Below are 27691 nucleotides of genomic sequence, written 5' to 3' on the forward strand. Positions count from 1 at the left end.
GCTCTACGCGGCACAGCGGACTACAAACCCCAGAGTACATTGCGGGCTCCGTCTCCTGTGGACTCGGGTTTCAGGGCCTTAGGAGTCTCAACGTCTTTCTCCCCTCTTGCATGATGGGATGCAAACGGAGACACTTGTAGTAAGGCAAGTCTTGCCGTGGCATTCTTTCGCCCTGCTTCTATACTAAGCTTATCTTTTCCTGAACTTCCAAGTACGTACTTGCAAAAAGTTTAGCCATTATTACAGCCTGTGACTGCAGTGGGGTTTCTCCGTTTCCCTGAAATCCTGGCGTAGGACTCGAACCAGAGTCCCCGAAAAGCGTGTAGCGACTTTCCTGAGCACCAAGTTCGATGCTCCTGAAGGGATGTTTACCTTAAGGTCTCAACCCTAGATTTGAGTTATAAACATTTTTGATATAATGCTTGTTCAAGTTTGCATAAGTGGTCACTGAGACGAATACATAGGTTGAATTCGAAGTCGGCAAATTGGTGATCTGACTGCCAAGGCGACCTCGCGCACACCTCCTACCCCTCCACTAGGGAGCGCGCTCGAGGCCAGGGAGTCGTGAGGCGCACGCAAGCGGCAGCGGCACTGCGCATGCTCGGTGCGTCCGCACAGGTTTCCGCAGTAGAGGGGGCAGCTCCTCCGCGGCGTCCGGGGTTTTCAGCAGCGTCGACGCTCTGGTGCTCGCTCGGTCCTCGGCCTCCGCTGGCAGCGGGCGTCCCTCCGCTCCGCGAGTTCCCGGCCGTCGCTCTAGCGCGCCCGGATCTGGCCCCCTGCCCTGCGAAGATGGCTGCCGTACGCCGGGCCCGCAGTTACTGCCGCTGCCTGGTGCGCTTCTCCGACCGAGAACTCTGCTAAGCCCTGTTGAAGCGGACGGACAGGAGTAGACACCCGGACACCCAGCACACCTCCTCGGGGGAGCGGTGCAGAGGGGGTGCGGAGAGCCCCTCGACGGCTGCCGGCCGCCTCGCCAGCATGGTAACCCGGGAGGGGGCTCACAGGGACACTGCGAGGTGGGAGTGCGGTGTGAAGGAGGGGCTAGGCCTGGGAGGAGCCCCGAGAGAGCGGGAAGTGGAGACTGGGAGGAGTAGGAGCTGCTCGGCCGCCACCCATTGTGGGGCCTTTGGCCTGAGAGGGAGTGGAGCGGGTACCATCCCCGACCGCTCCCTTGCGTTCCCTCCTGCTTGAACCCCCCGCAGCCGGGATCCGGTGTGAGAAAGAGCGGGTTTGCAGGACAACAGAAAAGAATGCCTCTTTTTGGTTTGCTCAGGATGTGCCCCTCGAGGGATTTTATCAAAAGCAGTGAGGGTAGGTTCAGGTGAGCCGTTGCAGCATCTGAAATTGGCTGGGGGAACCTTGGCAAACGGAGACAACTTGTTGATTGTTACCCCTCCGGCAAGCAGTACCCACGGAGAAGCCGTTCAGGTCCTTTAAGGAGTCCTGGGTTTGGGACGCACCTGCCCCGTGACGCATCAAGTGCCATGGGTAGGATGTTGGCAGGCGGTCCTGGCGGTGTGGGATCAGAGAGATTATGTCTCTCTTCGTAGCGGTGAGGGCCTGAGCAGCGTCAGTGCGGTCCAAATGGAGAGACTGGCTTAAGCTCCAGAAATTGACAACGCAAATTCCATGGGACTGTTGCATGCTGGAATGTGTAGTCTCTACCCTGAACTGCCTTTCTTTGGCTTTGAGTACATTTTCCATCTGAGAGACTAACTAGGATTGAATGAATCAGGTGTGAAATGATACCAAACTAATGAGCTGACACTCAGATGTTTTATTAAATAAATGGATGGGTGAATTTATTTTGTTAAATTAACCAGAATGATAGAAAAAGCAGTAATTGATTATGCCCTTAAGCTTTCAGAATAGTTCTCTGACCGACCAGGATTAAGCACTTAACTTTTTTTTTTTTTAATGTTTATTTATTTTTGAGAGAGAGACAGTGTGAGCAGGGGAGGGATAGAGAAAGAGGGAGACACAGAATCTGAAGCAGGCTCCAGGCTCTGAGGTGTCAGCACAGAGCCCGACGCAGGGCTCAAACTCACGGACCATGAGATCATGCCCTGAGCGGAAGTCGGACACCCAACCAACTGAACCCCCAGGCGCCCCAAGCACTTAACTTTTTATATTTCATTAATCCCATCTGCAAAACAGGAGTAAAATGATGAAGACATAAGCAACTCAAGTGAAAGGTGATGTTTAGGTCGACTCAATTATGAAAAATAAAATGAAAATCTCTGGGTGACAGCTGGGGACCTACTTATTTCAAGTAGTATTTGAGTTGACAAAGTGTAGTAAAACCCCAAATTTGATAGTCATCATACTGCCAATATCAAAGTAATAAAGGACTGGAATTCAAGAACAATGCAGGAACTCGGGAGAAGATGCTTTCTGTATTAAAGATTTCCTGTTTCTTTTCCTCATTCTTTAGACATGCTCTGTATGTCCACATGACATTTTTTGTTAATTCAAACAATTTTTTTTGAGCTCCTATTGGTGCTAGACCCCAACGGATACTAGATCTCCAATATAACCAGACCTGTAAGGTGATTTATGGTAAAAATTTTTATTTATTTATTTTTAATGTTTATTCATTTTTAGAGAGACCGAGCACTAGTGAGAGAAGGGCAGAGCAAGAGAGGGACACAATCTGAAGCAGGCTCCAGGCTCTGAGGTGTCAGCACAGAGCCTGATGTGGGGCTCGAACTCATGGACCGTGAGATCATGACCTGAGCCAAAGTCGGACACCCAACCAACTGAGCCACCCAGGTGCCCCAATTTATGGTAAACTGTTAATCGTAATATGTCACATATGAAAAAGTACCTCGGAGGTTATCAAATCCAACAACCCTCTCTTCACAGATGTGAAAGGTGAAGCCTGGACAGGCTTTTTCTACAACTTAAGCAATGTGTTTGGCCCTCTAAGGTTACTAATATGACTGATCCTGTTCCCAATGCACTGACTCTAGCAAAGAGACAAAAATAATCTCAATACAGTTGTTAAATGCTATGATACAAGCACAAATGTTGTAGGGAAACAAAGGCAGTTCAAATGATTAGACTTACTGGGATGATTCCTGAACTGAACCTTGAAGGATGAGAAGTTACCAAGTGAGGAAGAAGTTATTCCATATGGAGAGAGCAAGCAGCATGTGCAAGAGCATGGAGCTGGAGAGAGCAGGGGAAGCTCTGGAATGAAGTCACTTTAGTAAGACTGCTAGGCCAGAGTTAGAAGGCTGAGTTACAAAGAGGATGTCAGAGGGAGCTCAGGTCCCCTCCCATTAGCTGCACTTAGTGTTTACAGTGATAAAGCAGCCTCTTATTTAAGGATAGAAAGATGCTCCTCAATGGGGTCTATAAATTCAAAGTCCTGGGGTACCTGGGTAGCTCAATCAGTTAAGTGTCTGACTCTTGGTTCTCCTCAGGTCATGATCTCACAGTTTCTTCAGTTTAAGCCCTGCATTTGGCTCTGTATTGGCAGCACAGAGCCTGCCTGGGATCCTTGCTGTCTCCTTCTCTGTCCCTTCCCACTTGCACTGTCTCTCTCAAAATAAGTAAATTTAAAAAATAAATAAAAATTTTTTTTTTAATTAAAAAAAAAAATTCAAGTCCTTCGTTATGGGTTTTCCTATCAGTACAAAAGCTCCCAGCTTAAAGAGACCAAAAAATATATTTGACAATACATTAATGCTTCCATTTTCCATTTTTCTGGAAATTAATTCAGAATCTTGGCCTCTTTCATTGATATCTTCATTAATTTATCCTTTGCGGTGTGCCCAGCACTTTCCAATATACTAACTAGTTCAAGTCTTAAAGTCACCTCTGCTTTGAGTCTGGTTGCCACAGATAAGATATGAAATGAGGCTTATTTATGTTGTGATGTAAAGTAGTACAAGTCTGTCTGGTTGCCAAGTTCAAAAATTTGTGTTAATGTGTTTTGTCCTAGAAACAAATTACAGTGAAAATTTACAATTATAAAGCTTGCATCTTGGAAACAAGTGAAATTAAGTAGGTTTTATTCTAATTTCTAACCCTCTGGTCATTTCCCCTATTACCACATTGTGGGACTGAACACATGAAGTGTTGAGCAAGTCCCATTTGCTACTGAGCCTGTTAGCTAACAGACTGAACTGAGGAAGCATTTCATTTTCACTGGAAAGTAGGATTCAGTTTAACTTAGCAAACATATATTGAGAATAAAAGGATAAAATGCAAGGAAACTGACCTGAGACCTCTGTTAAGCCCCAAACCATTGCACAGTAATTCCAGCCCATTTTTTTTCCACTTAAATCAATCCAGTATATATAAATCTGGGTTTATAAGACAGAACAGGCTTCTTTACAGAAACATTCACTATTACATGTCTTTAATTAATGACCTTTCCCAGGACATTTAAAATAATAAGAGAAAAGTCGCATTCACATATTAGTAACATGCCAGTGGTGTAAAAGGAAGGGCATCTACCTATGGACTAAAAATGGTCTTTTAAGTGCTGGATGAAAAGAAAACTATTTGCTGAACTCTATGCTACAACTAAATGTTATTTTCTGAAGCAGAGCTGTTTTAAATCATCTACCATAACATTTTAACTGGAGTCCAGTAAAGTTGTTTATTCTGCACTGTTAAAAAGAAGTATGGAATTTTATTCTACTGGAATCATTAAACTTAACTCTGAAGGAGATGAGAGAGAAGCAACTAAATATTTCACTGGGCAAGTAGCTCAAGGAGATGTGGATTACAAAGGGAAACTGATGTTTGCATATTCCTGATGATTATTTTGTTTTCCCCTTCAGGCAGAAGCTGAGGAAGATTGTCATTCTGATACTGTCAGAGCAGGAGATGATGAAAATGAAAGCCCTGCTGAAACAGATCTGCAGGCATGTTTCTTCAAGTGTATATTTAATTCTTATTCCATTACTTTCCATACATGAGCAAAAATTGGTCATACTTACAAAGATATATCGGTTTTTATTTGCATTGAATTTAACTGTACCTTCGTACTGGTTTACAGAATAAGCAAATTAAAGCTATCTTACAGATTTTTTAAAAATGATTTATTAAATCATTTTATTAAATTTATTTAAATCATTTTTAATTTATTTATTAAATAAATTTATTTAATTATTAAATCATTTTTTAAATCATTTTTTAAATGATTTATTGGTTGCAGTATTATTGGCTGTATTCCCTATACTGTACTTTTCATCTCTGTGTCTTACTTATTTTTTAACTGTAAGTTTGTGCTTCTGTTTTTTCTTTTTTTAAGATTTTATTTTTAAGTAATCTCCATACCCAGTGTGGGGCATGAATTTACGACCCCCAGGTCAGGAGTCTCATTCTCTACCAACAAAGCCAGTCAGGCAACCCTGGAAGTTTGTACTAAATCCCCATTTCACCCATTGTCCCATGTCCCCTCTGCCAACCACCAGTTTCTTTTCTGTATTTATGAATCTGTTTCTGTGTTTGGTTTGCTTGTCTTTTCATTTGTTTTGTTTTTAGATTCTACATATAAGTGAAATCATATAGTATTTATCTTTCTGTGATTTCTTTTAGCATTATACTCCCTAGGTGCATTTCATGTTGTCAGAAATAGCAAGATCGCGGGGCACCTGGGTGGCTCAGTCGGTTAAGCGTCCGACTTCGGCTCAGGTCATGATCTCACGGTCCGTGAGTTTGAGCCCCGCGTCGGGCTCTGTGCAGACAGCTCAGAGCCTGGAGCCTGCTTCAGATTCTCTGTCTCCCTCTCTCTCTGGCCCTCCCCCGTTCATGCTCTGTCTCTCTCTGTCTCAAAAATAAATAAACGTTAAAAAAAAATTTAAAGAGTATAGCTCTTTCACCTCCTTGCTTAAATGTATTCCTAGTATTCTGTCAAGTGCAATTAATAATAATAATAATAATCCCATTTAGGATTATTTTCTTAATTTCTCTTTCTACTACTTTGTTCTCAGTGTACAGAAATGTGACAGATTTCTGTATATTCATTTTGTGTCCTGCAGCTTTACTGAATTCATTTTTCAAAAAAAAATTTTTGTGGAGTCTTAGGATTTTCTATATGTATCTGGAAATAGTGACAGTTTTTTACTTCCTTACCAGTCTGGATGCCTTTTATTTCTTGTCTGATTGCTGCCACTAGCACTTCCAGTATTATGTTAAGTAAAAGTGGTGAGTGGGTGTCCTTGTCCTGTTCCTGATTTTCCTTTAAAGGAAAATCTTTCAGTTTTTCACCGTTGAGTATGATATTAGCTGTGGGTTTGTCATATATGACCTTTTTTATGTTGAGGTATGTTCCTTCTAAACCCACTTGAGTTTTTATCATGAATGGGTATTGAATTTAGTCAAATGTTTTTTCTGCATCTGTTGAGATGATCATATGGTTTTTATACCTGTTAGGGTAAAGTTTCACATTGATTGATTGGCATATATTGAACCACGCTTGCATTCCTGGAATAAATTCCACTTGATTGTGGTGAATGATCCTTTCAATGTATTACTGAATTCAGTTTGTTAATATTTTGTTGAGGATTTGTACATCTATGGTCATCAGAGATGGTGTCTTTGTCTGGTTTTGGTATCAGGGTAATGTTGGCCTTGTAGAATAAATTTGAAAGTTTTCCTTCCTCTTTGTTTTTTGAAATGGTTTGAGAAGACTAAATATTAACTCTTCTTTAAATGTTTGATAGAACTCACCTGTGAAGTCATCTAGTCCTGGACTTTTGTTCATTGGAGTGTTTTGATTATCAGTTCAATTTTGTTAAGGTATTTGATCTGTTCAAATTTTCTATTCTTGATTCAGTTTTGGAGGATTATATGTTTCTAGGAATTTATCCATTTCTTCTATGTTGTCCATTTGTTGGCATATGCCTTTTCAAATATTGTCTTGGAATTCTTTGTATTTCTGTGGTGTCAGTTGTAATATCTTCTCCTCCTTTTCTGCATTTACTTGACGACTCTTTGTGTCTTTTTGGGTTTGGCTAAATGTTTATCCCTCTCTTGCTCGCTCTTTTTTTTTTTTCCAAAGGACCAGCTCTTGGTTTCATTGATCATTTCTATTGTTTTTTAAGTCTCTATTTCATTTATGTCTGCTCTGATCTTTATTATATCCTCCTTTGTACTGGCTTTGGGCTTTGTTCTCCTAGTTCCTTTACGTGTAAGGTTAGATTGTTTGAGATTTTTCTTGTTTCTTGAAGTAAGCCTGTATCACTGAATTTTCCTCTTAGAACTACTTTCACTGCATCCCAAAGAATTTGGACCATTGTGTTTTCCATTTGCATTTGTCTCCATGTATTTTTTTTATTTCCTCTTTGATTTCTTTGTTGATTTATTGGTTGTCTAGTAAGGTGTTATTTAGCCGTTTTGTGTGTTTGTAGTTTGCCCAGTGTTTTTCTTTTAATGGATTTCTAGTTTCATAGTGTTGTGATCAGAGAAGATGCTTGATATCTCAAACTTTTTAGTTTTTTAATTCTAACATACAGTAATAGTTTTCCGGTGTACAATATAGTGATTTAATTCTATACATTACCAGATGCTCATTATAGCAGGTGCACTCCTTAATCCCCAACACCTGTTTCACCCATCCTCTCACTCACCTCCTCTCTGGTAACCATCTCAAACTTTTAAAATTGGGATTTGTTTTGTGGCCTAACATGTCCTCTGTCCTGGAGAATGTTTCATTTACACTTGAAAAATGTGTATTCTGTTGATTTTGGTTGGAACGTTCTGTGTATATTTGTTACGTCCATCTGGTCTAGCGTGTTGATAGATTTTTGTTGGTTTTCTTATTGATTTTCTGTCTGGATGATTTGTCCATTGGTGTAAATGAATTGTTCATGTCCCCTACTATTGTGTTACCATCCATTTTTTTCTTTGTTAATATTTGCTTTATGTATTTAAGTTCTCCTGTATTGGGTGCATAGGTATTTATAATTGTTACATCCTCCTTTTAGAGTGATTCTTTTATCCCTTTTACACTATTATGTAGTGTCTTTGTCTCTTGCTGCGATCTTTATTTCAAAGTCTATTTTGTCTGATACAGGCATTGCTTTTTTTTCTGCTTCTGTTTACATGGTATATATTTTTCTGTCTTCACTTTCAGTCTGTATGTGTTGTTAGATTTGAAGCGAGTCTTTTTTTTTTTCTGACTAAAACTACATTTGATTGGTTTATCTCTAAATATTTCTGTCACACAAATTACAAAAAAAATTTACTGTGCATTAAATACTGTATGCAAAAGTTAAAACCTGATAATGCTCTCGGACCTTGGCTGCTGTTTTGTTACCATTTTCATAGCTGAATAAATTTTTTTTTATGGTTTAGTCCCATAAAAAGTCTCAGTTTAGTCCCATTACATAAAGTAAACTTTGGAAAATACAAATAGGTTTTTTTTTTTTTTTTTTTTTTCAGTTTTTATTTTAATTCCAGTAAGGTAACATACAGTGTTATATTAGTTTTGGGTGTACGATTCCATACATCACCCTTTGCTCACCATATGACAAGTGTACTCAAGACCTATGCCCCACCCACCTCCCTTCTGGTAACCATCAGTTTGTTCTCTATAGTTAACAGTTAACCATCAGTTTATTTTGTATAGTTCAGAGTTCTCTATGGGTTTGTCTCCCTCTTTTTTTTCCCCCCTTGCTCATTTGTTTCTTAAATTCCACTTATGAGTGAAGTTATATGGCATTTGTCTTTCTCTGACTGACTTATTTTGCTTGGCATTATACTCTCCAGCTCTACCCATGTCATTGCAAATGGCAAGATTTCATTTTTTTTTATGACTGAATAACATTCCATTGTATATATATGGCACTTCTTCCTTATCCATTCATCTATCTATAGACACTTGGGCTACTTCCATATCTTTGCTGTTGTAAATAATGCTTCTATAAACATAGGGGTGCATGTGTCCCTTTGAATTAGTACTTTTGTATTCTTTGGTTAAATAACCAGTAGTGCAATTACTGGATCATAGAGTAGTTCTATTTTTAATTTTTTGAGGAACCTGCATACTGTGTTCCGTATTGGCTATACCAATTTGTATTCCCACCAGAAGTGCAGGAGGATTCCTTTTTCTCCACATCCTTGCCAACACCTTGTGTTGTTGATTTGAGCCATTCTGACAGGTATGAGGTGATATCTCATCGTGGTTTTGATTTGCATTTCCCTGATGATGAGTGATATTGAGCATCTTTTCATGTGTCTGTTGGCCATTTGTGTGTCTTTGGAAAAATGTCTGTTCATGCCTTCTGCCCATTTTTAGTTAGATTAGTTTTTAGATGTTGAATTGTATCAGTTCTTTATAGATTTTGGATACTTGCCCTTAATCAAACATGTCATTTGCAGATATCTTCTCTATTCAGTAGGTTGCCTTTTAGTTTGATTGTTTCCTTTGCTGTGCAGGTTTTTATTTTGACAGAGTCTTCCAATAGTTTATTTTTGCTTTTGTTTCCCTTGCCTCAGGAGACCTATCTAGAAAAGTTGCTATGGCCAGTGTCAGAGAAATTACTGTCTGTGCTCTTTTCTAGGGTTTTTATGGTTTCAGGTCTCACATTAGGTCTTTATTCTGAATTTATTTTTGTGTATGATGTAAGAAAGTGGTCCATTTTCATTCTTTTGCATGTTGCTGTCCAGTTTTCCCAAAACCATTTATTGAAGAGTCTGTCTTTTTCCCATTGGCTATTCTTCCCTGCTTTGTCAGAGATCAGTTGACCATATATACATATATATATATATATATATACACATATATATATATGTGTATATATATATATAGCTGTGCGTTTTTAATATATGGCCTTTATTATGTTGATGTATGTTCCCTCTATACCTATTTTGTTGGGGTTTTTATCATGAATGGGTGTGGTACTTTGTCAAATGGTTTTTCTGCATCAATTGAAATGATTACATGGTTCTTATTGATATTATGTATTATGTTGATTGACTTGCAAGTATTAAACCACCCTTGCAACCCAGAATTAAATGCTACTTGATCATGGTGAATTATTTTTTTTAAATGTATTGTTGGATTCAGTTTGCTAGTATTTTGTTGAGGATTTTTGCATCTATGTTAATCAGGGATATTGGCCTGTACTTCTCTTTTTTAGTGGTGGTGTTATCAGGGTAATGCTGGCCTCATAGAATGAATTTGGAAGTTTTCCTTCCTCTTCTATTTTTTGGAACAGTTTGAGAAGGATGGATATTAACTCTTCTTTAAATGTTTGGTAGAATTTGCCTATGAAGCCATCTGCTCTGGGACTTTTGTTGAAAGGTTTTCATTACTGATTAAATTTGTTTCAGCTTTCCTTCAATTTGCAGTTGTATTTATTTGAGTCCTTTCTCTCTCTCTCTCTCTCTCTCTCTCTCTTTCTCTCTTTCTCTCTTTCTCTCTTTGATAAGTCTGGCTACAGGTTTATCAATTGTATGGATTTTGTTTTCAAAGAAGCAGCTCTTGGTTTCATCGATCTGTTCTATTATTTTTTTAGTTTCTATAACATTTATTTCTGCTCTCATCTTTATTATTTCCTTCCTTCTGGTTTTAGATTTTGTTTGTTCTTTTTCTAGCTCCTTTATGTATAAGGTTGGGTTGTTTATTTGAGATCTTGAGGTGACCTGTATTGCTATAAACTTCCCTCTTAGAACTGCTTTTGCTGTATTCCAAAGGTTTTGGACTGTTGTGTTTTAATTTTCATTTGTTTCCATGTACTTTTTAATTTCTTCTTTTATTTCCAGGTTGATTCATTCATTGTTTGGTATTATGTTATTTAACCTCCCTGTATTTTCGTCTTTCCAGATTTTTTCTTGTGGTTGACTTCTAGTTTCATAGTGTTATGGTCAGAAACAGTATGGCTTCACTCTTCTTGCATTTGTTGAGTCTTGTTTTGTGGGCTAATATGTGATCTTCCCAGAAGATCTTGTGCACTTGAAAAGAATCTGTATTCTGCTGTTTTAGGATAGAATAGTAGAGTATATCTGTTAAGTCTATCTGTTCCAGTGTGTCATTCAAAACCATCTTTTTCTTTTTGATTTTCTGTTTAAATCTGTCCATTGGTGTAAATGGGGTGTTAAAGTCCCCTCCTAGTATTCTATTATTGATTCGTTCCTTTATGTTTATTATCTGTTTTATGTATTTGGGTGCTTCTGTGTTGGGTGCATAGATATTTACAATTGTTATATCTTCTTTTTGGATTCTCCCTTTAATATTATGCACTGTCCTTCTTTTGCTTTTGTGATAGTCTTTGTTTTAAAGTCTAGTTTGTCCTACAGAAGTATTGCTACTCCAGCTTACTTTTGACGTCTGTTAGCATGATAGATGTTTCTCCATCCCCTCGCTTTCAATCTGCAGGTGTCTTTAGGTGTCAAATGAATCTCTTGTAGGCAGCATATCGATGGGTCTAGTTTTTTTATCCATTCTGTCACCCTGTGCATTTTGATTGGAGTGTTTATGACATTCAAAGTAATTATTGATAAGTATTTATTGCCATTTTATATTTTCTTTGGTGGTTTCTGAAGATTTTTTTCAGATCCTTTTTTGTCTGTCCGATGGTTTGTTGGTTTTCTTAATGATATATTAGATTTCTTTCTCTTTATTCTTTATATATTTATTAGTGGTTTTTGATCTTTGATTACCATTAGGTTTATTTGTAACCTCTTCTGCATATAGCAGTCTATATTAAGTTGATGGCCATTTGATTTTGAACCCATTTCTCTGGAGCATGGGGTGCTGGGGTTTGGTATAAGCAAGTTAGGTAGTAGGTGTCCACTCTGTGCTCTCCCCTGTTTGTTAGTCTGCCTCTTGCCCTTCTCCACAACCGGGGCTCCCTCCCCACTACAGTGGCCACCATCTGTTTATCTTCCACACTGTCTCTGTAGCACTTCCTACTTTCTTCTGTGTGGCTTCTTCTTTATAGTTGTGGAGCTTGTTCTGCCAGTCTTAGGCTCAATTTCTGGAGTATTTAGGATGATTTGATAGTTAGCTAGTTGTATTTGTGGGATGAGGTGATCCTAGGGTCCTCCCACTCTGCTGCCATCTTCTAGACTCTGAAGTGAGTCTCTTGTAAGTCAGTCTCTTGTAGGCAGCATATAGGTGGTGGGTCTTTTATCCATTCACCACCCTGTATTTTCTGTAGAGCATTTAGTCCATTTACATTTAAAGTACTTGTTGTTAGGTATATTCTTATTGCCATCTTGTTAATTGTTTTAGGGTTTTTGTATTTTCTCTCTTTTTTCCTGTTTTCTTGCTCTCTTGTGATTGATGGCTTTCTTTAATGTTATGTTTGGATTCCTTACTCTTTATTTTTTGTGTGTCTATTATGGTTTTTTCATTTGTGGCTACCAGGGGGTTCGTATATCATATCCTATGTTTGTGCCAGTCTATATTAAATTGATAGTTATATAAGTTCAAATACTTAAAAAATTATTTTTATTTTTTTTTAACATTTATTTGTTATTGAGAGACAGAGCATAAGCATGGGAGGGGTAGAGAGAGGGAGAGACACAGCATCTGAAGCAGGCTGCAGGCTCTGACTGTCAGCAAAGAGCCTGATGTTGGGCTCGAATTCACAAACCGCAAGATCATGACCTGAGCCGAAGTCAGATCCTTAACCGACTGAGCACCCAGGCCCCCCAAGTTCAAATACTTTCTAAAAGCACTAAATCTTCATTCCCTGTCCCCTGCTTTTTGCATATGATGCCATATTTTACATCTTTGTAGTTTGTGTATCCCATGACTAATTTTTTTTATAGGTACGATTGATTTTATCACTTTTATTGTTTAACCTCCATTCTGGCTTCATAAGTGATTCATCTACTGCCTTAACTATATGTTTGCTTTTACCGGTGCATTTTTTTTCTATCAATATCTTCTAGTTATGGCCTTTCCTTTTTCACTTAAAGGATTCTCTTTAACATTTGTTGTAAGGCTGGTTTAGTGGCGATGAATTTCTTTAACTCTTTTTTTTGGTCTGGAAAACTCTTTATCTCTTCTATTCTGAGTAATAGCCTTGCTGAGTAGAGTATTCTTGGTTGTAGGTTTTTCCCTTTCAGCACTTTTTTTTTTAATTTTTAATTTTTTTTTTTTTTTTTTTTTTTTTTTTTTGAGAGAGAACACGAGTGCAGGAGGGGCAAAGGACAAGTGAGAGAGAGAATCTCGAGAAGACTCTACACCCAGTGCAGAGCCTGATAAGAGGCTCAATCTCATGACCACAAGATCATGACTTGAGCCAAAATCAAGAGCTGGAGGCTTAATTGACTGAGCCACCCAGGCCCCCCTGCTTTCAGCACTTTAAATAGAGCATGCCACTCCCTTCTAGCCTCCAGTAAAGTTTCTGCTGAAAAATCAGTTGATAACCTTACGGGGTTTCTCTTGTATGTAACTGTTTTGTTTTGATGTTTTTAAGATTCTCTCTCCATCATTACTTTTTGCCATTTTTAATATGTGTCTTTGTGTGGACCTCCTTGGGTTCATCTTGTTGGGGCAATATGTGCTTTCTCGACCTGGATATCTGTTTGCCATTCCAGATTCGGGAACTTTCAGCTATTATTCTTCAAGTAAGTTTTATGTCTCTCTGTCTCCTTCTGGGACCCCTATAATGCAAATAATGTTACACTTGATGATGTTACAAAGGTCCCTTAACTATTCTCATTTTTTAATATTTTTCTTTTTTTCTGTTTGGCTTGGTTGCTTTTCATTACATCACTGACCCATTCTTCTGTGTCCTCTGATCTGCTATTGATTCCCTCTAATGTATTTTGCATTTCAGTTACTGAGTTTTTCAGCTCTTTTTGGTCCTTTTTTTTTTTTTTTTTTAATGTTTATTTTTGAGAGAGCGCACGCAAGCAGTGGAGGCTACAGAGAGAGAGGAAGACAGAGGATCCAAAGTAGGCTGTGCACTGCAGGGCTCAAACCCATGAACCATGAAATCATGTCCTGAGCTGAAGTCGGACGCTTAACCGACTGAGCCATCCAGGCACCCCTGATTCATTCTTTTTTATATTTTCTATCTCTTGGTTGAAGTTCTCACTGAGTTCATCCACTTATAAGTCTGTTGAGTATCTTTATTTATTTTCTAAGTATTTATGTGAGAGAGAGAGACAGACAGATAGATGGTGCATGGGCAGGGGAGGGACAGAGAGAGACAGAGACGGAATCCAAAGCAGGCTCTAGGCTCTGAGCTGTCAGCACAGAGCCCGACGCGAGGCTTGAACTCACAAGCTGTGAGATCATGACCTGAGTTGAAGTCAGACGCTTAGTTGAGGTGCCCCTGTTGAGTATCTTTATGACCATTACTTTGAACTCTTTATTAGGCATATTGCTTACCTTGGTTTCATTTAGCTCTTTTTTTTTTGTGATTTTTGTCTTGTTCTCTCATTTGGGACATTTTTCTCTGTCTCCTCATTTTGTCTCTGTTTCTCTGTGTTAGGTAGGTCAGCTACATGTCCTAGTCTTGAAGTAGTGGCCTTGGGGAGGCTGAGTGGCTCAGTCGGTTGAGCATCCAACTTTGCCTCAGGTCATGATCTCGCAATTCGCGGGCTTGAACCCCTGTGTCTGGCTCTGTGCTGACAGCTCAGAGCCTGCTTTGGATCCTCTGTCTCCCTCTCTCTGCCTGTCCCCTGCTTGTGTGTGTGTGTGTGTGTGTACGCATGCGCGCGCGCGCTCTCTGTCTCTCTCTCTCTCTCTCTGGAAAAAAAAAAAAAAACATTAAAAAAAAAAGTAGTGACCTTGTATAGAAGAGGTTCTGCGATGCTCTGTAGCTCAATCCCCTGGTCACCAGAACCAGGCAGTCCCATGAGTGTCCTCTTTGTGGGCTGTTTGTGCCCTCCTGTTGTGGCTGAGCTGTGATTGATATGGGCATGCTGATAGGTTGGACTGTTCCAGGTCCATCTGGTTTCAGTAATCTGCTGTTTGCTATAGGTGCACTGGACGGGTTTTGCTCTTGGTGCTGTTAGATGCCCAACTTTAGCTGCTATAGACTTTACAGTTGGTGGAGTCAGTCCTCATGTTGGCTGTCTGCAATTAACTGCTACTGACAGCTACAGGCACACCAAAGGGCACGGCTTCTCCCAGCACAGCCAGCTAAGATCCTGGCTGCAGGAATTGATGTGTTATTTTTGTGGGGTATCTCCCTCCATTCCCACAATAGGAGTCACTTTGGAGGGGTGCTGGTCCTGCCCAGGGCTGCCTGCTGGCTGTAGCTATTTTCGACGGGAGAAAATGTAACTATTTTCGACGGGAGGTCTACAGGGAAATGCAGCTGCGGGGCACACAAGTGTTAGCAAGGGAGACGGATAGTGTTAGAATTTGCTTCTTGCATGTCTCTAGCTCTTCAGACTGGGGGAGGGAAAAAAAATGGCACCCATTAGCACTTTTGTTCCAGGAGAACTCTCCTGCAGGTACCTGCACCTTTGGCACATGTCCTGGCATTAATTAATAAATACTTTCATGCATACCCTAGGCACTTTCAAAGTGCTGCTTCTGTGCGATTTGCTGATAAGGTTTTTAGTGTGCTGGCCCTTTAAGGGTGGAGACTCATCCAGTAGCTCTCTAACTCTCCAGGAGTTAGGCCTCAGGATTTTTAAAGCCAGATGTTATGAGGACTCATCTTCCCAGAGCTGGGAGTGCTTGCTGTGGGGTGATCCCCTTGCTCCTCTGTGCTTGCGATATCCCTCCTGTTAGAGGTTAATTATCCTGGGGATTTGGTTTCCAACTATGTCTCTGTTCTTCCTACCCTTTTCAATGTGGCCTTCTCTCTCCAACTAGCTGTGGAAGATCTGTTCTGCATCTTCAGGTCATTTATAGAATTAATTGCAGTAGATATACTTGTTGTCTTGGTGTGTCCATTAGAGGAGGTGAGCTCAGGATCCTCTCACCATCTTCCACAAACAGCAGAACCAGTTTATCCATCCCTTACTGCTACTTCTAGGTACTTTGGATGATACCCCCACTCCGCATGGGCTTCTTTCCTATAGGTACACTATCTTCATGAAACTCTTGTTGGTAACTTATGGACCCTGGAGTTTCACTTGGCCTCTCAGTTTATTAACAGAAACCCAAAAGAGGAAAACTTGTTCAAATGTTAACATTTGCAAAGATCTTAATGCAGTATTTTATAATACTCTGCATTGAACAAAATATATAATACATTAATTATTTCCTTCTTCTGGAAAATTCTGAGTACTCATGTTGAAAATGACAATAATTGCTGTTATATAGTTTGATTTATGAGTTTAAAGTGTTCAAAACAAGGCATAACTCATGGTGCCTGGGTGGCTCAGTCAGTCAAGCGTCTGACTCTTGATCTCAGCTCAGGTCTTGATCTCAAGGTTGTTGGTTCCAGCCCTGCATTGGGCTCCATGCTGGGTGTGGAGCCTACTTAAAAATAGAAACAAAAAACCAGAACAAAATATAAGGCATAACTCAAAACCCATCATCTTATAAAGATTGATGGATTTGATCACCTAAAAGTTAAAACCTATATGTAGAAGAGACATATATTCAAGAGAAATGATCAGCTAGAAAAACTATTTACCACATATAGGCAGATGATTGATACCCACTCTCAGTATATGGAACATCCTTATAAATTAGTAAGAGGGACACAAGATAGATATGAATGGATAGCTAATGGAAAAATAATACAAATAGCTATTAAATATTTGAAGAGATTATTGGTCTCATAGTTTTTAAAATACAAATTGGATCTACACTGGTGTTTTCTTAAAACAATCAGATTGGTGAACAATGCCCATTGTTGTTCAGTCTTGGAGAACACTTAACCAGTGCACATGACATATAAACTGCTACAACTTTTTGGGGGGACAGACTAGCAAGATGGAACAAAATGAAAAACATACATTGCAGAAAATTAATCTTAAGAAAATGAGTAAACTGAGTACATACATATGTACAAAAATGTTTTTTACAGCAGTTTTATGAAAAAATTGAATAAAACCCTAAATATCCATCACTTATGTTAAGTAATGGTGAATTCAAACAGCGAAATACACTGTAGTCATTGAAAAGGATAGGGTAAATCCTTGTGCACTGAAATAGAAAAATGTTCATTGTAATTAGATAAATATATCTTACTGAATTTAAAACTTTGTAATAACTTATATGAAATGTGTCATCTAATAGACATTCAGTGCTACTAAAGACTCTATAGGTCAGAGGTATATGTGTTTTGGGTTAGAAGTAGGAGGGTGGGAACTAAAACAGAATGGCAAGAAAAATTATTTTAAAAACATGTATTTTTATATATGCCTCTTCAAAAAAAACTAGGAATAATATACACAGTCCTGTTGATAATGGTCTTCTTTGGGATGAGGGACATTGCCAGTTGGGTTCCCAGAGAGCAGACTTGAAGGTGGAGATTATGATGAGGGAGGTTTACTAGGGAGTGCTTTTGGGATCAACACCTATGGAAGGGAGAGGGAGGGAAGAATTGGCCTTAGTCAATTCTGTAGTTCTCAGAATGGAGGAACCAGAGCCTTAACAGCCATTGGTAGTCATTGGGTAGGGATTGCCTGGGAAGGGGTGTGATCTTGCTGAGGCAATACCTGAAAGGGCTGACAGCTAGCTGGGGGCTGTTTCTGTATTAGTCCCAGCAGGTGGGCTCATCAGTGCCTTCATTCCTAAAGGGATCTGGGCAGCACAGCAGTCTACCACTTCTTCACTTTTTTTCTGTATTTAAAAATTCCTATTACATATATAAGAGAAAATAGTTCCTTTTTAAAAAAGAGAATGGCTATTGAAAGAAAGGTTTTCGGTTCAACTAGAGAATTTTTAACAGCACTTTTCACATCTAGTAGATGATGTATTCCAGGTAAACAAATGTTTGAAAGCTTCTAGCCCCTAGGTGCTAGAAATGTTTGAAATGTTCAATGTTTGAAAGTTCAGCCCCTAGGTGATGGCCTCTATTTTCAGCTCAACAGAATTTGATTTTCTGGTACCATTAGATTTTTCCTATATAGACAAACTTGGGTGACTCTTCATAATTTTTTTAAAGATTTAAGCAGAACATTATTTTAGAAGATAACGTGTCGAATGGATATTAGTAACTTAAAAGACCATGTTTTCTAGTCTTCTATTATTTATATGGAAATTGATGTTGGACCTGTTGATAAATTGTTCAGAGCTAAGCTACTGTTCCTTAATGAATCCTAAAGTACTTTTTCCTTCCTTAGGCACAACTCCAGATGTTTCGAGCTCAGTGGATGTTTGAACTTGCTCCAGGTGTAGGCTCTAGCAATTTAGAAACTCGGCCTTGTAGAGCAGCAGCAAAAGGCTCTTTACTGAAAGCAGACACCAAAGGAAAGCAAGAACTGGCAAAGGAAGAAAAGTTAAGTATTATGGACATTGTGACAAAGTAACTTTTTTATCCAGTTGCGCATGAGAATTTGCGTGGTCTTAAGCAAGTGATCATTATAGTTGTATTCTGGTGAAATAAGCACATAACTTATAATTATAACAAAACTTTTCCTCATGTGTGAAAGTATGACCAGTATGTCCATCCTTCACTTCTGCTGCTAGGTACTTTGGATGATACCACCATTCATGGACTTCTTTCTGGAGGTACACTATGTTCGTGGAACTGTCGTTGGCAATTTATAGATCCCTGAGATCCATTTGGTCTCTAAAAGATTGATGCCTCTGAATTTATTAGCAGAAGCACTAAAAGAGAAAAAACTTGTTCAAATGTTAATACCTTTGCAAAGGTCTTAATGCAGTATTTTGTTAAAATTTGCGTTGAACAGATGTATAATGATGCATTAATTATTTCCTTATTCTGGAAAATTTTGAAAGTGCTCACACTGAAAAAATTTTGAATGCTGCTACTTATGTGAACTAGGCACAGCACGCTTTCCATTTTTCCTATTCCATAGAGGCTATCATCTTTACATCAATTTTTCTTACAAGTGATTTGCCAGTAAATAATTAAAATTACCATGATAACTAAAAACTTCCATATTTGTTTTGTTTTTTTATTTTGAAACAGTTACAGAAACAGGTATAGGGAGGTCTCGTGTTGGTGACATCTTACATAGCTATAGTACAATATCAAAAACTAGGAAATAGACGTTGGTTCAATGCACAGAGCTTATTCAGACCTCTCAAATTGATAAGCACTTCTTTGTATGTATGTATGTAAATAGTTCTATGCAGTTTTATTACATGTGTGGCTTCCTTTAACCACCACCATGATCAAGATAAAGAACTGTTGGCACCACAGGGCTCTCTCTGTCAACACCTTTATAGTTGTACCCTTCCGGCCCCCCCTCCCTGACCATTCATAACCCCTGGCAATCACTAATCTCCATTCCTATCATTTTGATACTCAAAAAATATTGTATAAATGGAATCATCTAGTATATAACCTTCTGAGGTGGGCTTTTTTCACTCAGCATAATTCCCCTGAGATCCACATTTGTGTGTAACGGTAGTTCCCTTTTTTTGCTCAGTAGTATTGCATGGTATGGTATACCCCAATTTGGTTATTCATCGGCTGAAGGACATTTGGGTTGTTTCTAGTTTTTGGCTATTAATAGAGCAGCTATGAATATTCATGTACAGGTTTTTGCATGAATGTAAGTTTTCATTTTTCTGGCCTAACAGTGCAATTGCTGGGTTGTATGGTAAGTGCCTGTTTGATTAAAAGAAACTGCCCAGTTGTTTTCTAGGGTGTCTGTACCATTTTATGTTCCCTGCAGCAATGTATGAGTGGCCCACGGTCTCCACATCCTTGTCAGCCCTTGGTGTTGTCGTTACTTTTTAGTTTTAGCTATTCTGATAAGTATGTAGTGATACTTCATTGTGATCTTAATTTGTATTTCCCTGATGGCTAATGATGTTGAATATCTTTTCATGTGCTGTTTGCCATCTTTATATCCTATCTGTACAATATGTTGTCTTTTCTAATTGTATTGTTTGTGTTTTGACTGTTAAGTTTTTGAGGGTTCTTTATGCATTCTAAATACAGTCCTTTGTTGAATACGTGGCTTTTAAATGCTTTCTCTCAGCTTGTAGCTTGTATTTGCATCCTCAGGGTATTTCACAGAGCAAAAGTTTTCAATTTTGATGAGATCCAGTTTATCAACCTTTCCTTTTATGGATTATGCTTTGGGAATTGAGTATAAGAACTCTCTGCCCAGCCATAAATCTCCAAGATTTTTTTTTTTTCCCTAAAAGTTAAAAGTTTTGGGGCACCTGGGTGGCGCAGTCGGTTAAGCGTCCGACTTCAGCCAGGTCACGATCTCACGGTCCGTGAGTTTGAGCCCCGCGTCGGGCTCTGGGCTGATGGCTCAGAGCCTGGAGCCTGTTTCCGATTCTGTGTCTCCCTCTCTCTCTGCCCCTCCCCCGTTCATGCTCTGTCTCTCTCTGTCCCAAAAATAAATAAACGTTGAAAAAAAAAAATTAAAAAAAAAAAAAAGTTAAAAGTTTTATATTTTACATTTAAGTCTGTGATCCATTTTTGAGTTAATTCTTTTTTTTTTTTTTAATTAAAAAAATTTTTTTTTGAGACAGAGACAAGAGCATGAGCAGGGGAGGGGCAGACACAGAATCTGAAGTGGGCTCCAGGCTCTGAGCTATCAGCACAGAGCCCGACGCAGGGCTTGAACTCACAGAGCGTGAGATCATGACCTGAGCTGAAGTCGGACGCTCAACTGACTGAGCCACCCAGGCACCCCTTGAGTTAATTCTTATGTAAGATGTGAGGTTTAAGTCACAGTTCATTACTTTGCCTGTGGATGTCCAGTTGTTCTGGCACTATTTGTTGGAAAGACTGCCCTTCTGCCATGCATACTCATTTTTTTTATTATTAAATAAAGTGGCTTTAATTAATTTATTTATTATCTTTTAACTTGTTTTATTTTTTATTTTTTTTTTAGATTTACATCCAGATTAGTTAGCATCTAGTGCAACAAAGATTTCAGGAGTAGATTCCTTAGTGCCCCTTACCCGTTTAGCCATCCCCCCTCCCACAAGCCCTCCCATAACCCTGTTTGTTCTCCATATTTATGAGTCTCTTCTGTTTTGTCCCCCTCCCTGTTTTTTTTTTTTTTAATTTTTTTTTTTTTTAACGTTTATTTATTTTTGAGACAGAGAGAGACAGAGCATGAACAGGGGAGGGGCAGAGAGAGAGACACAGAATCCGAAACAGGCTCCAGGCTCTGAGCTGTCAGCACAGAGCCCGACACAGGGCTCGAACTCACGGACCGTGAGATAATGACCTGAGCCGAAGTCGGACGCTTAACCGACCAAGCCACCCAGGCGCCCCAACCCTCCCTGTTTTTATATTATTTTTGTTTCCCTTCCCTTATGTTCATCTGTTTTGTCTCTTAAAGTCCTCATATGAGTGAAGTCGTAGGATATTTGTCTTTCTCTGACTAATTTCGCTTAGCATAATACCCTCCAGTTCCATCCATGTATTTGCAAATGGCAAGATTTCCTTCTTTTTGATTGCCGAGTAATACTGCATTGTATATATATACCACATCTTCTTTACCCATTCATCCACTGATGGACATTTGGGCTCTTTCCATTCTTTGGCTGTTGTTGATAGTGCTGCTATAAACATGGGCGTGCATCTGTCCCTTCGAAACAGCACACCTTTATCCCTTGGATAAGTACCTAGTAGTGCCATTGCTGGGTTCTGGGTAGTTCTATTTTTAGTTTTTGGAGGAACCTCCATACTGTTTTCCAGAGTGGCTGCATCAGCTTGCATTCCCACATGCATACTCATTTTTAATACAGACTTTCAAAAATTGCATTTCACTATTTTTATAGGCTCGAGAACTCTTCCTAAAAGCGGTAGAAGAAGAACAGAATGGAGCTCTCTATGAAGGTAAAACTCAGGGCCCAGGATCATATGGTCATGACATTTCTGAATAACAGCTCCTATTGACCAATTCTTTTTTTAACTAGACTATATTTGTATATAAACATCAGTCACCTTATATTTGAAATTGTTTTTTAACAAATCAAAACTAAAAATTATATTTCTGTGTAACCTTTTTCCAGAATATTGCTGTGACACATCATCATATTGGCCTACATTTAGGTTTTACTATTTATTCTTCATTATTAAAGTCTTAAAAATAATTGTTTCTCATTTAAAAACAGGGTATTCTTTTATGGATGAAAATGACTTCAGAGGAGGAGAATATAAAGGATAGTTTCAAGAACCTATCTTCTAATTTACGTGTACACAAAGGAATAATTGTCAGCTTTAATTGTCTCTTTTATTAATCCATTAGAAATGCATAAATAAAGTGATGGGGCATTTTACTGTATTAGGCATGTAAGTAGGCTTCCATTTTGTGAAAGTAAAGCTGATAATTGGGGTGTGGGAAAGATGCTTTGCTTTAATCATTTGAAAATGCCCCAAAAATAACATTTTCAGGATTACTGCATTTTTATTTGCACATTTCTTCTAGCGATATTTTTACCCTGAGATATTAAAAGAGCCCAAATGGTGAAAGCCCTCTACAGTCTTCATTAGTTTGTGAGAGTCCCATTTCCACTTAGTGTATAGTAATTCACCCAGAGTGATAGAACACAGCAGAATATATTGAACTGAATAGACTCCATCTAAGGGAAAAAGAGCTGGTAGGCTTTTGAAGTCTCAAGTTCTGTTGGTATAGCTTTGTGGGAGAGATTACTAAGTATTACAGCTCTAAACCACCTGGCCAGGAACTTCATAAAAAAGTAGCTTTTAAAGGTTATTTAGCTAAATAATAGCTTGATTAAAGGAAGTTGGATTTGAAGGTTAAATTCAAAAAAACCTCTTTATTCTACCTAGTAGGAAGCATTTGATTATCCTCAACTCTGCAACCTAGAAAGAAAAGGTTGCTTAAAAGTGTTTTTCTTGGGGCTACAACAATTGCTTTTTCAAAGCCCAAGAAAGACAACCACTTAAGATCACTTCTAACAATGCTTAAGAGGCTGAGGGAAAAGGTGGGAAGGGCTAAAAGCAAAGAGTGAAATACAGCATCCTTAAGCCTGTATAATGTGTTAGCTTTAGAAAAAGGAAAGGTTACTTCTGAGTAGTGAGGTTTGGAAATAAGTTTGTTCACTGAACTATTGCATACAGAAAAAAAGGAATTTGGCTCTTTGTAAAGAAAGTTACCAAATTAAACCACAGTTACAGGTAAAGGAAATGACAAAAATGTGCGGTCATAGCTAATTTAGCTTTATTTCTTCTTTTAGCCATCAAGTTTTATCGTAGGGCTATGCAACTTGTACCTGATATAGAGTTCAAGATTACTTATACCCGGTCTCCAGATGGTGATGGCGTTGGAAACAGCTAGTGCGTATATAATTCGATAGACAGTAATACATAGAGTTTGTTAAAGTTAAGCGTCTTTGCCCTGTTGACTCTTAACGTGATAAGAAGATGGTGGTAATTCTGTTGAATTATATAGTCTTTAGTATAAAGACTTGTTTATACAGTTGTAGAATTTTTTTTAGTTAGGGAAATACTAAGATTAAAATATAGAAATGCACATTTTAAGCAGATATAACGAAGACAAGGTAACAAGAGTTTTTGTTTTGTTTTTTAAGTAAAACCAGTGATTACTGAAAGTAAATTAAAAGACACATTTCAGCTTTCTGAAACCTGTCTTAAAAAGTCAAACCTATTAAAATGTAATAGGCCAAAGTTGACAAAATGTTAATAATCGTCGAAATTGGGTGATGTGTACACGGGGTTTCATCAAACTAGTCTTTCTCCTTTTTTATATGTTGGAAGCTATACATTTTTTTAAAAAAAGGTTTTTCATTTTATTAAGAAAATGCTGAATTATAACAGGACTTTATTATTCTTTTAAGGTGTCTAGGAGGACATTGAGACTGTAACATTTGCTTAAAAGCACAGGTACAGGAAAGAAACTCTTTCTTTGGACAGATGCCACTTGCAGGAAAGTCATGAAGTGGCATTGATAGTTTTATATGGACAGAGCTCAAGAGAATTTTAAACCAGTACTTTTGAAGCTATTTGCAAAACAATTCTATAAAACTGTTTTGGCTTAATCCATCTCTAAAAGCTTAATTTGCTGAAATGAGAAGGGAGGAGTGTCTGTACCCATGAGAGAATGTCAGGTTTTTTTTTTTTTTTTTTTTTAACTTGTTTTATTTTTTTATTTTTTTAAATTTACATCCAGATTTGTTAGCATCTAGTGCAACAATGATTTCAGGAGTGTATTCTTTAGTGCCCCTTACCCATTTAGCCCATCCCCCCACGCACAACCCCTCCAGTAACCCTCTGTTTGTTCTCCAAATTTATAAATCTCTTCTGTTTTGTCCCCCTCCCTGTTTTTATATTCTTTTTGTTTCCCTTCCCTTATGTTCATCTGTTTCACCTCTTAAAGTCCTCATATGAGTGAAGTCATATGATTTTTGGCATTCTCTGACTAATTTCACTTAGCATAATACCTTCCAGTTCCATCCACGTAGTTGCATATGGCAAGATGTCATTCTTTTTGATTGCCGAGTAATGCTCCATTGTATATATATATCACATCTTCTTTATCCATTCATCCATCAATGGACATTTGGGCTCTTTCCATACTTTGGCTATTGTTGATAGTGCTGCTATAAACATGGGGGTGCACGTGTCCCTTCGAAACAGCACACCTGTATCCCTTGGATAAATGCCTAGTAGTGCCATTGCTGGGTCCTGGGTAGTTCTATTTTTAGTTTTTGTTTTTTTTTTTTTAATGTTTATTTATTTTTGAGACAGAGACAGAGCATGAACGGGGGAGGGTCAGAGAGACAGGGAGACACAGAATCTGAAACAGGCTCCAGGCTCTGAACAGTCAGCACAGACCCGACACGGGGCTTGAACTCATGGACTGCGAGATCATGACCTGAGCCGAAGTCGGACGCTTAACCGACTGAGCCACCCAGGTGCCGCTATTTTTAGTTTTATGAGGAACCTCCATACTATTTTCCAGAGTGGCTGCACCAGCTTGCATTTCCAGGGAATGTCAGGTTTTTAAAATGAGCAATACACAGGAAAATCATGTTTTGGTAATGATTATTATATTACCTCTGTCATGAAATAATTAAGTTCCCCTTATGGATGATGTACTTATTGCCACTGTTTTTTTAACTGCTTACAGTATTAACACACAGGCTTTGGATATTAAAAACATCCGAATGAAGTCAGTCTTAATTGTGTGTTTGAACTTTGAAGCTAATAGTATATTGTTCACCAAGTGAGAGTTACCAGTGTGAAATAGTTCGTATTCAAAATGAGTCCTTTGGACTTTTTTAAACCGTCTTTAAACTCAGGTGGTCATTTAGACCTAGCTCTTAGCCAGTTTTATGAATAGATATAGGTGCTGTTAAGAAAGGTTGCCTTAAAACATGAAAGAAGCATTTCTTTTCTCTCCCATCCCTTTCTGCAAGCCCATATGCAATGAAGGTTTTTTAAAGATACAGTTGTTTTTTTGTTTTTTTTGTTTTCTTACTGATCTAGTAATCCCTGAAAGTCTCTTTCCTGGCTTTGTTTTGGTTTCTTGCCTTCCCTAAAATGTCAGTAGAGAAGCCTTTGAGTCCATCTGGCCTCAACCACACGTGCCTTTGTTGTATTATAATAAACCTTTCCTGGTCTTTTGATTTCACTCTTCCTCTAGGCCTTTTTGTAGTCTGATCACTTAAGGTTAATTTCAGCAAAAATGGAAAGTTAGAGGTTTTTTTTTTTCTTTTCCCAGAACTCTAAACTGCACATTTGTTTATGTTGGTAGATGATTTGTGGACCCTGCTAAGATTTTTTTAAATTACATATTTTCCTCTCTTAAGGTAGGGTGATAAGGCACATCTGTTACAAAACCCTTGGTAAGTAAGTACCACAGATGACATCTGTATGTTTGATTTTTATCCAGTTAGAATGGAGTATAGTCATACTAGTATGGAATATATTTACACAAGTTTTTTTTAATCATTTGAAATGATCTTTTTCACTAATTCAAGAAATCTCTACAATAAAATGTACTAACTAAATGTCAGTAATTGTATCCCAAATTCTAGTTCTTTTTTTTTTTTTTTTTTTAATTTATTTTGAGAGAGAGATGGAGACAGCATGAGTTGGGGAGGGGCAGAGAGAGAGGGAGACAGAGAATCCCAAGCAGCCTCTGCACTGTCAGAGCAGAGCCCATCATGGGCTCGAACTCACGAAACTGTGAGACCATGACTTGAGCTGAAACCAAGCAGACGTTTAACCGACTGAGCCACCCATGCGTGCCCCCTCCCCTCTGAATTCTAGTTCTTCCTGGGTGAGAATGAAAATTGCTTTTTCCTTCAAAAGACTGGGTATGATACTCCTTTGCAAGGCAGAATAAACTTTTTTCAAATCAAAAAAGTAGTTAAGATAGTTTGCTTTTAGATGACTTTTTCTGAAGCAGATTTTAAAACTATGAAAACTCAGTTTCTGAGCTCTGTTATGAACTGAGGCACTTAGTTTATTCACTTCCCTCCTTTTTCAGCATGGAAGATAATGATGACGACAGCAAGATGGCAGACCTCTTGTCCTGCTTCCAGCAGCAGCTCACGTTTCAGGAGTCTGTGCTCAAACTGTGCCAGCCTGAGCTGGAGAGCAATCAGACTCACATATCAGGTATGAGTTCAAGGTTGTTAGAACTCGGCGAGGCACACTTTCACCAGAGATTTAAGGTTTCCAAACTAGGTCAGATAACTTGCCAGGTAATTGCTTTAGTTCAAGATATGTTGGGAGAGCTAGTTACAATTACTGTTTGCAAAACCTCAAGTAGAAAGCAGTTTGTAGCACAAATCAAGGAGGTCCAACTTGGTTCAATGAAGATCTAAGAGGGTGTTGAAGCAGTCCAAGAAAATTAGAGGAATATTGGTGTCACCAGGCATTTTAGCCTGAGATAGGCACGTGTTCAAAAATGAATGTTTTTCTTTTCATATGTTAAATGTTTAATTAGTTATGGGATTTTCCAGATTCCAGGAGATGAAAATAAGTTTTTAGTGTTAGCGAATGGAATATGGATTTTATATGTGTGTGTGTGTGTGTGTGTGTGTGTGTGTGTGTGTGTATCAGACTATTTTTCTAACACTTGTATTTTAATATATCTTGGTGGTAAAATGATCCTTTGAGGGAAAGGGTGCTCCATAAAGGTGACTTCTGATTCGGTCCATAGTGAAAAAAACAAAGATTTGTGTCTTGATGTTAGAAACCATTATTACTTTTGGATAATTAAATACACGCGTGCACAGCTCTGAGCAGTACTAAGGGTGTGATTCACAAATGTGTGGGAGTATGGAGAGCTACCTGCACCGAGAATGAGATGGTAAAATAAGAGTCGCCGAACGGTTGGTTTTCTTTTGCAGTGCTGCCAATGGAGGTCCTGATGTACATCTTCCGATGGGTGGTATCTAGTGACTTGGATCTCAGATCATTAGAGCAGTTGTCACAGGTGTGCAGAGGATTCTATATCTGTGCCAGGTACTTCACCTGTTTTAAAACAACTTGGGCAGTGGTGAAAAAAAATTATGGTCTTTTGCCGGTTTTGATAAAAAACTTGATTGTTCTGGGTAAAAATTTAGAATGAACAGTTTGGCCTAAGTTGTATTTGTGTGATTTTCTCAAACCACTTAGCATTTAAAGGTAGGAGGCACTAGGTTTCCAGAGTATAGACTATTATGTAGAACAGAGGTAGTCACACACATTAC

At 38.6% G+C, this 27691-nt stretch overlaps 1 protein-coding gene across 1 annotated transcript in view; it reads left to right on the forward strand.

The window, feature by feature from the left end:
- The first annotated feature begins 799 nt into the window (after window positions 1-799).
- Window positions 800-27691, forward strand: part of FBXO9 (F-box protein 9) — a 44600-nt gene continuing 17708 nt past the window's right edge. Inside the window, exons 1-7 of the mRNA XM_030315719.1 lie at window positions 800-981; window positions 4797-4880; window positions 18181-18336; window positions 21782-21839; window positions 23204-23303; window positions 26482-26612; window positions 27350-27464. Of these exons, the coding sequence (XP_030171579.1) occupies window positions 979-981; window positions 4797-4880; window positions 18181-18336; window positions 21782-21839; window positions 23204-23303; window positions 26482-26612; window positions 27350-27464 (647 nt within the window). The 5' untranslated portion in view covers window positions 800-978. The remainder of the gene's footprint in view (window positions 982-4796; window positions 4881-18180; window positions 18337-21781; window positions 21840-23203; window positions 23304-26481; window positions 26613-27349; window positions 27465-27691) is intronic.

This window comes from Lynx canadensis, chromosome B2, assembly GCF_007474595.2.
Source record: "Lynx canadensis isolate LIC74 chromosome B2, mLynCan4.pri.v2, whole genome shotgun sequence".
In the NCBI taxonomy this organism is placed as follows: Eukaryota; Metazoa; Chordata; class Mammalia; order Carnivora; family Felidae; genus Lynx; species Lynx canadensis.